Source organism: Lathamus discolor, chromosome 3 (genome assembly GCF_037157495.1).
Source record: "Lathamus discolor isolate bLatDis1 chromosome 3, bLatDis1.hap1, whole genome shotgun sequence".
In the NCBI taxonomy this organism is placed as follows: Eukaryota; Metazoa; Chordata; class Aves; order Psittaciformes; family Psittacidae; genus Lathamus; species Lathamus discolor.
In genome coordinates, this window is record NC_088886.1 from 67,298,826 (window position 1) to 67,310,830 (window position 12,005).

Sequence of the window (12,005 nt, forward strand, 5' to 3'; positions counted from 1 at the left end):
CCCCAGGGAGCATCCATCCATCCATGCTGTGGGGCTCTGCTGTGGAGCTCAGCAGCTGGTCTCTCGGTGCAAGGCCAGACCTTAGGGTCAGGAGCAAAGGCAGAGAGCACTCAGATTCCAAGTGGCTGAACAGATAGAGCAGGGTGAAAAGCAAAGGGGAGAGAGCAGCCGGCAGAGGAGGGGATGAGCATCACACCATTGGAGGGCAGAGGAAGGACAGGGTCACTGCTGCATAGTACAGCACCACAAAGGAGGGCTCAGAGCTCTTCCTCCATCTCCATCTTCCTCTTGGGCCATCTCCTGCATTGAGGATGTTGCACAAAGCCAGAGCAAAGGTGCTGCTCTGAAAAACAGTGCATTCAAGAACACGCATCTTTGAGGCTCCTCTGGTGCCTAATGGTTGGGGCGAGGGACAGAGCTTGTACTGATGCTCTGCAGACAAGGGGGCATTCAGCAGAAGTGCTGAGACAGTAAATTCACCAGTGGTGGAAAGGAAAAAGCATCTTTTGACACAGTTTGCCTCCAGGGGAACTCAATGTCATCTGATGCAGGCAAGGGCAGGGATCAAACAACTGCTGAGCTCAGCCCTGGCTGCTCCTGTGATTCAGACCAAACGCTGAACTCCATAATACAAGTGGGGAAAGCTGCTGAGTGAGCCACACACAGGCACCAAAACCCACCTGGGCTGCTCTGCACATGAAGCACCACGCTGGAGAAGTCTTCCCAAGGAGAAAACTCCATTCTTGGGAATACAGTCTGGGACTTCCTGCAGCTTTCACAGAACCATGGAAATCATTCCATGGTTGGGAAGGACCTTAAAGCTCATCCAGTTCCAACTCCCTGCCACGGGCAGGTACACCTTCCACTAGAGCAGGGTGCTCGAAGCCCCATCCAAACAGACCTTGAACACTGCCAGGGATGGGGCAGCCACAGCTTCTCTGGGCACCCTGTGCCAGCACCTCAGCACCCTCACAGGGAAGAGCTTCTGTCTTATCTCCAATCTAAACTTCCCCTCTTTCAGTCTGAACCCATCACCCCTTGTCCTGTCACTCCAGTCCCTGCTGGACTGGCCGCTTGGGAGGAATATAGGACAGTTGTTAGAGGATGTAGGGAGGCAATTAGGACAGCTAAGGCCTCCTTGGAACTCAATCTTGCTAGTCGGGTTAAAGACAATAGAAAGGGCTTCTTCAAATACATAGCAAATAAAACTAAAACAAGAGGCAATATAGGCCCACTGCTGAACGAAGTGGGTACCCTGGAGACAGAGGATATAAAGAAGACAGAGGTGCTGAATGCCTTCTTTGCCTCTGTCTTTACTCCTGCAGACTCTCCCCGAGGGCCCCGGATTTCTATAGCCCCAGAAGGAGTCAGGACAAAGGAGGAGTTTGCTTTGGTAGATGAGGATTGGGTTAGGGATCAGCTATGCAAACTGGACATCTGTAAATCGATGGGTCCGGATGGAATGCACCCACGGGTGCTGAGGGAGCTGGCGGAGGTCATTGCTAGGCCACTTTCCATCATCTTTGGTAAGTCGTGGGAAATGGGCGAGGTGCCTGAGGATTGGCGGATGGCAAAGGTCACACCAATCTATAAGAAGGGCAAGAAGGAGGACCCGGGTAATTATAGACCGGTCAGCCTTACCTCCATCCCTGGAAAGATGATGGAACAACTTATTCTTGACTCCATCACTAGGCATATCAAGGATGAGGGGGTCATTAAGAACAGCCAACATGGTTTTATGAGGGGGAAGTCATGTATGACCAACCTTATAGCCTTCTATGAGGAAGTGACTAGGTGGAGGGATGATGGTAGAGCTGTAGATGTAGTTTTTCTTGATTTCAGTAAGGCATTTGATACTGTCTCCCACAGCATCCTCATAGATAAGCTAAGGAAGTGTGGGCTTGACGATCAAGTAGTGAGGTGGATCGAGAACTGGTTGAAAGGAAGAAGGCAGAGAGTTGTGGTTAATGGCGCAGAATCTAGCTGGAGGTCTGTGACTAGTGGAGTTCCTCAGGGGTCGGTGCTGGGACCGGTGCTGTTTAATATTTTCATCAATGACCTGGATGAGGGAACTGAGTGCACCCTCAGCAAGTTTGCTGATGACACAAAACTGGGAGGAGTGGCTGACACACCAGAGGACTGTGCTGCCATTCAGCGAGACCTGGACAGGCTGGAGAGTTGGGCGGGGAGAAACTTGATGAAATTTAACAAGGGCAAGTGTAGAGTCTTGCATCTGGGGAAGAACAACCCCATGTACCAATACAGGTTGGGGGTTGACCTGCTGGAAAGTAGCGAAGGGGAAAGGGACCTGGGGGTCCTGGTGGATAGGAGGATGACCATGAGTCAGCAATGTGCTCTTGTGGCCAAGAAGGCAAATGGCATCTTAGGGTGCATTAGAAAGGGAGTGGTTAGTAGGTCAAGAGAGGTTCTCCTCCCCCTCTACTCAGCCTTGGTGAGGCCGCATCTGGAATATTGCGTCCAGTTCTGGGCCCCTCTGTTCAAGAAGGACAGGGAATTGCTTGAAGGAGTCCAGCGCAGAGCCACAAAGATGATTAAGGGAGTGGAACATCTCCCTTATGAGGAGAGGCTGAGGGAGCTGGGTCTCTTTAGCTTGCAAAAGAGGAGACTGAGGGGTGACCTCATCAATGTTTACAAATATGTGAAGGGTAGGTGTCAGGATGATGGAGCTAGGCTTTTTTCAGTGATATCCAGTGATAGGACAAGGGGCAATGGGTGTAAACTGGAACATAGGAAGTTCCACGTTAACATCAGGAAGAACTTCTTTACTGTAAGAGTGACAGAGCACTGGAACAGGTTGCCCAGGGGGGTTGTGGAGTCTCCTACACTGGAGATATTCAAGGCCCGCCTGGACAAGTTCCTGTGTGATGTACTGTAGGTTACCCTGCTCTTGCAGGGGGGTTGGACTAGATGATCTTTTGAGGTCCCTTCCAACCCTTGGGATTCTGGGATTCTGTGATTCTGTGACTGGATGTCCAGCATCCTTGTAGCCCCCTTCAGACACTGGAAGCTGCTCTGAGGCCTCCATGCAACCTTCTCTTCTCCAGGCTGAACAGCCCCAAATGTTTGCAGCCTGGCTCCATACAGGAGCTGCTCCAGCCTCTGCTCATCCTCATGGCTTCCTCTGGACTTGCTCCAACAGCTCCATGTGCTTCTTATGCTGAGGACACCAGGACTGCACACAGTGCTGCAAGCAGGGTCTCACCAGAGCAGAGCAGAGGGCAGCACCACCTCCTTTGACCTGCTGCTCACACGCCTTTTGATGCGGCCCAGGTCCCTGCTGAACCAGCCCCCTTCTCTCAGGTACAAGACAAAGCAGCTTAAGCTGAATTCCTCCTCCCAACAAACTGGATTAGTTTGCACAGAGCAACATGGGAAGACCTGGGGATGGTGGCACAACCAGACCAAGCAGCCAGCCCTTCCCACCCATCTCAGGATGCATCAGGATATATCCCAGCAGGGAAGCCACCAAGGGAGGAGACAAAGGCTTTCCTGGGTTGTTTGACATCCTGTTGACAGCGGTGGTTTCCCATGCCTGCTCTCCATTTAGGGGTTAATCACAGCCCCAGCCAACAAGCTCTGCCTTTGCTTACCCTGGATGCTGGCACACCCGCCCCAGCGGGGCTGGATGGGGCCATGCTGTGGTATCTCAAACCACACACAGACAGAAGGAGCAGCCTCCCAGACAACACAAGGGCTGGTAACTCAGTTCAAAGTCCTCCCCAATACAAACACAGACTCGGAGAGTGATTTATTGGAGCTGGAAAGGAGCTGAAGTTAATTACACAGCAATTAAACATCACACTTTAATATAATTTCATTCCCCTTTGGCCAGGCTAACCTGGAATGCTGCTCTGCTCCAGATCCGGACCAAGCTCCAGATAACATCCTAGCTAAACAAGGGAGAGGCAGGTAATGGGGTGCATGACCCCAGCAGAGCACAGGAAAGTGGGTGATGGAGCACAGGGCTACAGCTGGGCACATCCACAACCATATGGGGTCTTCCCCATTCCTTTCACTTTCCCTAGGGGGGCCCATGCAGCCTCTAGGCTGTTTGAAATCCAGGCAGCTCCTCACCACCACTACACAGGACACTTACAGAGGTAGTGCTCCTCATGGCCCATAATAATGGAATGGGAAGGGAGCTTAAAGCTCATCCAGCTCCAACCCCTGCCACGGGCAGGGACACCTTCCACTAGAGCAAGGTGCTCCAAGCCCCTGTGTCCAACCTGGCCTTAAACACTGCCAGGGATGGGGCAGCCACAGCTTCTCTGTGGTTCTCTGTTGCAACACTGCTGTCTGTGGCCATGCTGGAAGTCCCCTGGCCAGCAGCCAGTCAGCCCTTAGCCAGATGAGCTCTTTACTCACCCATTTCTTGAGCAAGAGCTGGAGCACCGTGGCCAAGGGCAGTGCAGGTGCCTCCTTCCATGCTCTGAGAGCCTGGGAAAGTCTGTTGGGAAGGATGGGGAGCAGGAGCCTCATCCTGTCTGGGGCTGGCCCAAGCTGACCACATGCTACAGAGCACTTCAAAGCTCCATCCCTGGCAGTGCTCAAGGCCAGGCTGGATGGGGCTTGGAGCAAGCTGCTCTAGTGGAAGGTGTCCCTGCCCATGGCAGGGGTTGGAGCTGGATGAGCTTTAAGGTCCCTTCCATCCAAAACATTCCATGATTCTATGATTCTATAAGATGGGGAATCCCAGGGTTGTTCTGGGTGTCAGCAGCCAAAGCAGAGTTAAAAGCATGGAGTAAAGGGCCCTTCCTACATGCTCACAGCCTTGAATGCCCCAGCCCACTCCACAGCAGCCCACAGGCCCATGTATGAAGCTCAGCTCGCCTGAGGCAGGCTGAAGCCCTGCAGAGGAATAACAGACACCAAGGGGAAAACCAGCCCTACAGGGACTCCAGCAGCAGTCCATGGGGTGGCAATCACCATGGCCAAGAATAAAGAGGAGAGGGTGTGCCACAAGAGCACAGAGATCAATGCGCTGTGCCTGCTGCAACACCACATGTGCTTCACCTGACCTCACCAGCCCAAAGGGAAGCAGGAGGTTACATGGGAGCAGCCCCAGGACTCACCAACCTGGCCTTGCTTAGCACAGGGAACACTTGGGGCTATCCATAGGAGTGGTGGAAGGACCTGGAGGTGCTGACAGGATCTGGGAGCTCATCTCCTGAGGGGTGCTTAATGGTATTTGCAGGTCATGAGGAGCCATCAGACATGTTGGCTCATGTAAGCTGAACCCACGACACTGAATGCACAGTCTTCCACCCTGCTGCTCTTCATCACCACATGGAAAGCAACATTGGGAAGGACCATCACTGCTGTGTTGGGACAGATTGATGCAAGGATTACCTGGATACTGGACCAAGTCAGCTGAACGCAATGCTTGAGCTCAGTGCCCTGCCAGCAGGGTTTACTCATCCCCCCTAACCTCAGATGCCTCACTCCAGTTGAATCCCTCGCCTCCCTTCTGCTGTCAAGCTGTAGTATCCCTTCATCACTCAGATGATCACTTCGCCCTATGGAGAAGTCAGCAGGGATTTGTGAGACCTCTCATGCACCACAGTGGCTCTGCTTTCCCATCCTCATTGAAGGTCCAGCCCCAGCCTGACTTCCAGGACTGCTCCAGTTGACCACTGAGGACAACAGGAGCCCAAGTTCTACCCACACCCAACAAAGTAACACAAGCAGCCTTATCCATCAGCAGCCATTCCTTGACCACACACTTGCATTCCCCTACTTACAGCAATGCGTGGAAACACAGGAATGCTGTCCTGGAGGTGCAACATCCTGTGTGCCAACTAACACAGCCTTCATCCCCCATGCAGCAGCACCGGTGTCTGGGATTTTGTCTCCACACCATGCTCCGTGTGGATCAGAGGTGATCCACAAGCAGGTGGAGGAATGAGGTGTGGTGTCTGCCTCTTTCAGACACATCAAGTTCAGGTATCATTTGTACCTGCAGCTTTTGTTTGGGAGTGTGGAGAACATCAGCAGGGATCAAAGAGCCAGGAGTGGGCCCATCAGATAGAGAAGCAGCTAGGCTGGGCTCCAGCACCTGCAGGAGAATCACACAGCACCAGCAGGCAACGGGCTTGGTGTGATCTCACTGTGAACATGGATTTGGCAAATAAAGACTTGGAAAGGTGGGAACTGGAGCAAAACCTCCCTGTTCCCTACATCCTGCCACCTGCCATGACACCGAGCAGTAGCTGTGGAATGAATGCAGACTTCCTTACAGGGGGAATAGAGGCTTCTAAGAGCTTCTCACTGAGTGGCTGCAAGGGGAAATCATTTCTCTTGCTCATGACAGCTCCTTTCTCTAGTATGAAAGAGGAATTCCAACCCACACCACCAAAGTGCGGTGAAGCAGGCTGCTGGGGAGCCAAGGCTTTGCTCATTACTGCAAAAAGGATGTATGGCACATTCTCACGACTGCATGGGACCTTTCTGCCAGAGGAAGCCAGGCTGTAGCTCCCTTCAGCCCAAGGAAAGCAGCAGAGAACGCAGCTTGGAATGCTTGTTCCATCATGCAGACAGTGATTTATAAAGCAGACACTTCACATCCAAGCTAAGCAGGATCATGGGAAGCAACACTATCAGAGAAGGGTTGTTTGGACCAACATGGATGGGAGCTCCCAGGGCCACGCACCTCTGAGCAGCTTGCCCAGCGTCACATGCACATCAACTATGAACATATGGAGGAGAGAATCCTTTTCATTGATCATGGAATGGTTTCGGTTGGAAGGGACCTTAAAAGCTCATCCGGTTCCAACCCCTGCCATGGGCAGGGACACCTTGGAGGTCACTCCAAGCCCCGTCCAACCTGGACTTGAACACTGCGAGGGATGGGGCACCCGCAGCTTCTCTGGGCAACCTGAGTATCTCAATGTGAAGTGCAAAGCACAAGGAGGCTCAGTCACATGCAGTTAAGCACAGAGGCTGACCTTGTCATACCCATAACAGCTCCAGCTGCCCCCCAGCTGACAAGGAAGTGCCTAATGAACATACTGGCAAAGCACAAACATGCACCAGTCAACCATAGGAAAGGCCATGGGTGGATGGTGAAGAGACCAAACCTGAAAAGCAGTAAGCAGAGTTCTTAGAGTGGGATGGGTGTTGGCATGAACTCACAGGTTCCCGAGGCCGAGAAGCAATCTTCACCACCTCATGTGAGGCTGTAGCACATCAAGCCTTCATTTTAGTGGTAGGACCCATTCCCACCCATCTCCCCTTTCTATGCAACCAAAAAGTGAATCCAAGGTGGAGTGACCTGCAGGATTGCAGCCACCACGAACACTGATGGTTCTGCCCATGGTTTGATGGCTGTAACAGAACCACCACCATTCCCGTGGGATCTGCCTTAGTAAAGCATGCAGAATCAAGCGCAGGATATGACAGGCAAGAGGCAGACTTCCCCACACATTAACACAGGCAGTGGGAACTCAGGATAAGAGGACAGACCACAGATGCTATCACACGCACACCTACGCAGAAGAGCAGAGAGGACTTGGGCCATTTTAGCTTCTCCAGCCTCCCATGAAGACAGATACATCCAACTGGCACAGCACAGTCCTCAAAAGGCAGAATCTTTACAGCTGGTTTGCAAAGAGATGGGTTTTTCTGAGGTGTTGGAGGGAGGAGGGAAGAGAAGAACACAGCTCCTTCCTACAGCAATGGGAGAGAAAGCAATTTCCTTTACAGAAAGGGTTGATAAACAGTTTTACTTCTAAAGCAGAGTTAAACCCTGGATTAGAACAAAAAAAAGAAGTAATCTCAACACACGTTCTGCCTTATCCCACTGCTTTTCCTGCTTGGAATTCAATTCCTTTCCATCCAAAGTTCAGGTCAGCTCTCGTGCTGCTGGAGCAGGCTTTTAGGAATGCTCTGCACCCTCCTTGTGCCCCATTATGGCAAAGTTGAAGCCAAGAGCTTCCTCAGCACTACATTCAGCCCAAACAGTGCTTTTACCTTCTAGGAGATTCACCACCCAAGTGAGTTACAGTACCTGAAGGTCACAGCAAGGCTGAGGTGGAGGACACCTATAAAAACAGAGCTGGGCTGCTCCAAAGGCAACTGAAAGCCACAGCAGATGTTCTTTTCATCTCCATGCTCATTACTCACTGCTGAGAAATGCTGCTCTGGATAGGGAAAGAACAGCTAACACTAATTGCTCAGGATCTCAATGCATAGAAGACAACAGCCGCTCAGGCTAGCGGCTTCTCAGGCATGAGTGCACCAAGATACACCTACCTGCAGGAGACATGGGATAAGGAAGCCCATTGCTGAGCTGCACCAGGTCCAGTGCCCCAAGAACCAGCCTCTGGAAGGTGAAAATGCACAGATCATCTTGCAGCAGTTCAAGAAATGCACAGGACTATAGGACTTCACCAGTTCTGCTGCATTTTCACTTGCAGCCCAGCACTGTGAGGACACCACCTGCATTAGTGCAGGACTGGCCCTGTGGCATCAAAGCAGTCAGCCCTTTGGCTTCCTTAAAGCCATAAAACCCAGACAGAAAATGCTAAGTGATCAGTGGGATGAGCCACATTTATATCCCACTGATCACGTAATCCAACCAGGCCCCCAAGGAAGGAATCTTTTCATCCTAGTTTTGATACGGAAAGAGGCTTGGCTGCTGAATGCAAAGGCAGCAGAATGCCTGGCAGCACTTGTACTCAGTGAGGGAAGGAGTTAGCCCCTTGTTGGAAACACAGAATCACTGCAGCCTAACTCTGGACAGCATTGCCTGAACCCGTGCCAAGATGCCTCAGTTCTGGTGCTAACTCATACCAAATGAATCATCTCTCCACAAAGAATTCCAACTTTTCAGGGACTTGCAAAAATAATAATTACATTTGTCTTTCATTCCCAACAAACATTTTCATGTCATGCCCATGCAATGGAAGAAGCTCGGAGTACAACTGGTAGCAATTAGTTTGGAGGGGTTTTATACCGTTTCAATTCAGATCAACATTTATTCCCTTCTCTCAATGAACATTCTGCTTTCCTCCTTTGATGCTGATGTCCAGTAAGAGGCTTTCAGAACACAATCCAAGCTTGGGGTTTCTTAGCATGTGCACTCTTCTAATGAAACTAAGAAAACCCCATGCATGACACAGCAAGAAATTCACTTGTGAGAGACAGGTTTAATTTTTTTTGATTCAGCAAAACAACAAGAATCCTGGATAATAAACCACAGCCTTAATGAAGAGCAAGTCCAGCGCTGATCTCAAGTCTGGCCCTGTAATCCCAGATCACTTTGCTATCACACATAAACCAGCCAACATCCAAAGCACCCCAAATTCATCAGGGAAGAACAAAGCTGAATAAAGTGATTTCCCTTCTAAGGGCTTATTCTCTTAGCTGGAAAATGATTTAACCAGTGTTCTCTTCATGCTACACAACTGATGGAGAGCAGGAGCACACTGAACTCTGCTGCTTCACTCAAGTGGTGTGGTCCATCGCTGTTAGGGCTCTGAAGGAAGCTGACTTCATTTCAGCCAGATCCACTTGTCACCAACATCAGCATTGTAGCCTTGCCTGAAGTTGCGACCAGGAAGCTAGAGAAAGCAGGAAGGATCAGTCAGAAACATGGGTCTTTTTGCTCTTTATGGAAACCTTTACATTTGTTTTCACCACACAACGATTAAAACATAATTACTTGACAGAACTGAGCTGTGCAGTTGCAGGGGGGACCCACAAAACCCACTATTGCCATAATGGCTGTTAAAACTAGGCTGATAATCTCAACAGCACAACAGCAGCTGGATTCATCCAACTCTTCTCCCCTGCACACCCTTGTCCCCAGTTTTAGGAAGAGAGGACACCTCTAACCACAGCATACAGCAATCACTCACTAGAATCTCATGCCAAACCAGGAATACATTATTAAATACATGAAATATTTCACGCGTGAAATACTGAGTTAATGACAACATTAAATTAAACCATTCAAATGAAATCACATCTTTAGACTTCAAGAGCTGAACTTAACTTCATTAATGCAAAAGCATCATCTGCCTGTCTCCAAAAGCAAAGCCAGAAACCACTACTCACCCCCTACCCAAAATTCAGCAGCATGAACATGCCTTTAGCTACAGTTCCCAAACCAGGGCTTGAAGAAGCACAGTAATGCTACACCAAGTTATCCCTCTGGATAGTTGATTTGCACCTCACTGTAGCTGGGGAGCAGAGCAGGAAGCCTTTCCTTCTGGCAGCATCTCAGCAGCTTGGGCTGGTTGTACGGGTTACAAGAGCTGGCATGCAAGGAGCAGTTTTGAGCCTACTGCATGGACTGGAGTGCTTGGAGAGGGACATCAGATGTACTAGAGCACTGGAAGGGGGCCATTAAATGTACTAGAGCACTGGAAGGGGGCCATTAAATGTACTAGAGCACTGGAAGGGGGACATTAAATGTACCAGGGAAGCTGGAGAGTCTGCACTCTCATCACGGAGACAAAGCAAGTTATCACTGAGATGAGAACAAACAGAGGTAAATCACAGCAGCAGTACCTTTGCCCAGGCAGCCAAGACAGACAAGAGCATCCTGGCCTTTATCAGCACCAGTGTGGCAGGTGAGGCTGCACCTCAAATCCTGTGTTCATTCCTGGGCCCCTTGCTACAAGAGAGACATTGAGGTGCTGAAGCAGGGCCAGAGAAGGGCACTGGAGCAGGTGCAGGGCCTGGAGCACAAGTGTGATGGGGAACAGATGAGGAACCTGGAGGGTTCAGTCTGGAGAAGAGAAGACTCCCTTATCACTCCATTATCGCTCCCTACAACTGCCTGACGAGGATGGAGCCAGGACGGGACTGGCCTCTGCTCCCAAGGAACAAGGGATGGGAGGGACAAGAGGAAACGGCATCAAGCTGCACCAGGGGAGGTTTAGATGGAGCTGAGGAACAATTCCTTCCCCAGAGGGTGCTCAGGCACTGGAACAGGCTGCCCAGGGCAGGGCTGGAGTCACTGTCCCCGCAAGTGTTGACGTGGGGACAAGGCCCTCAGTGCCATGGGTTAGTGGTGGCCATGGCAGTGCTTGAATTCAATGATCTTAAAGGTCTTTTAGACCCTCAATGATTCTGTGGTTCTAAGCAGTCTTAGCACTTGAGCCAACAGCTGATGGCAGGGGAGCTGCAAGCAGGTATCTTTAAGGTCCCTTCTAACCCAAACCACTCTATTATTTGGGAGTTCAAGGAGCTGTGTCTAGACCTAGAGGTAAGAGTCTGTTACCTCCAAGCCTGTGAAAGGACATGAGACCCTGAACAGCTATAGTCCATTGGGCCAACCGAACAGATGTCCCACAGCTATAACTTTACACCATGGTTAGGATAAAGAGGATACACACAACAGTGTGGATAGTACATTGGCACAGGAAGCCCAGCCTGGCCCTCTCAGCCTGCTGCCACGTGCAGACACAGTGCAAAAGCATTCAGGGAGTGTTTCAGACACAAAAAACAGTGGCCAGGCTGTTCTACCTCCAGCTTTAAGGATGTGGGCAAAGAGGCTGTTGAAGTGGCAGCCATTTTAAGAGGTTACAGACCCAGCACACCCAGAACTACAAGAGAAAGCCTGCCAGGATAGTTGAAATAGCAAGCTGCCTTTATACAGTGTATAGGCTCTCTCTGCAGGCAATGGAAGAGCTCCTTCAGGCAAAGCAGGCTGTGTTGGGTCAGCAGAAACACACTCCTGTGACAGAAGACTCCCCACAAGCGTGCCAACAACACTGTCATCAAACCATCTCCTCACAAGTTGCTTTGCAAAAGCAACACACATTTGCAGTACAGTTTCAGCCTGAATACACAGAAACCAGGCTCTGTACCCACTACATAACTGAGCCATGGGAACCAAACCAGCCAGCAACATGCAGTGCATGAAGGAGCTGCTCTGGCAATCGTTCTGAACTGAGGGATCCTATGGAGTCCCAGGTGCTAAAGCAATCCCCTTCAGACAGTACTGACCATGACCTGAATGTCAGAGCTGCATAGGT

General features: G+C 50.7%; 1 protein-coding gene across 1 annotated transcript in view; it reads right to left on the reverse strand.

Annotated features, from left to right (window-relative positions):
• Nucleotides 1-9,147: 9,147 nt before the first annotated feature.
• The window catches only part of NDUFA10 (NADH:ubiquinone oxidoreductase subunit A10), a 37,873-nt gene continuing 35,015 nt past the window's right edge, over nt 9,148-12,005 (reverse strand). Inside the window, exon 10 of the mRNA XM_065669705.1 lies at nt 9,148-9,581. Coding sequence (XP_065525777.1) covers nt 9,513-9,581 — 69 coding nt within the window. The 3' untranslated portion in view covers nt 9,148-9,512. The remainder of the gene's footprint in view (nt 9,582-12,005) is intronic.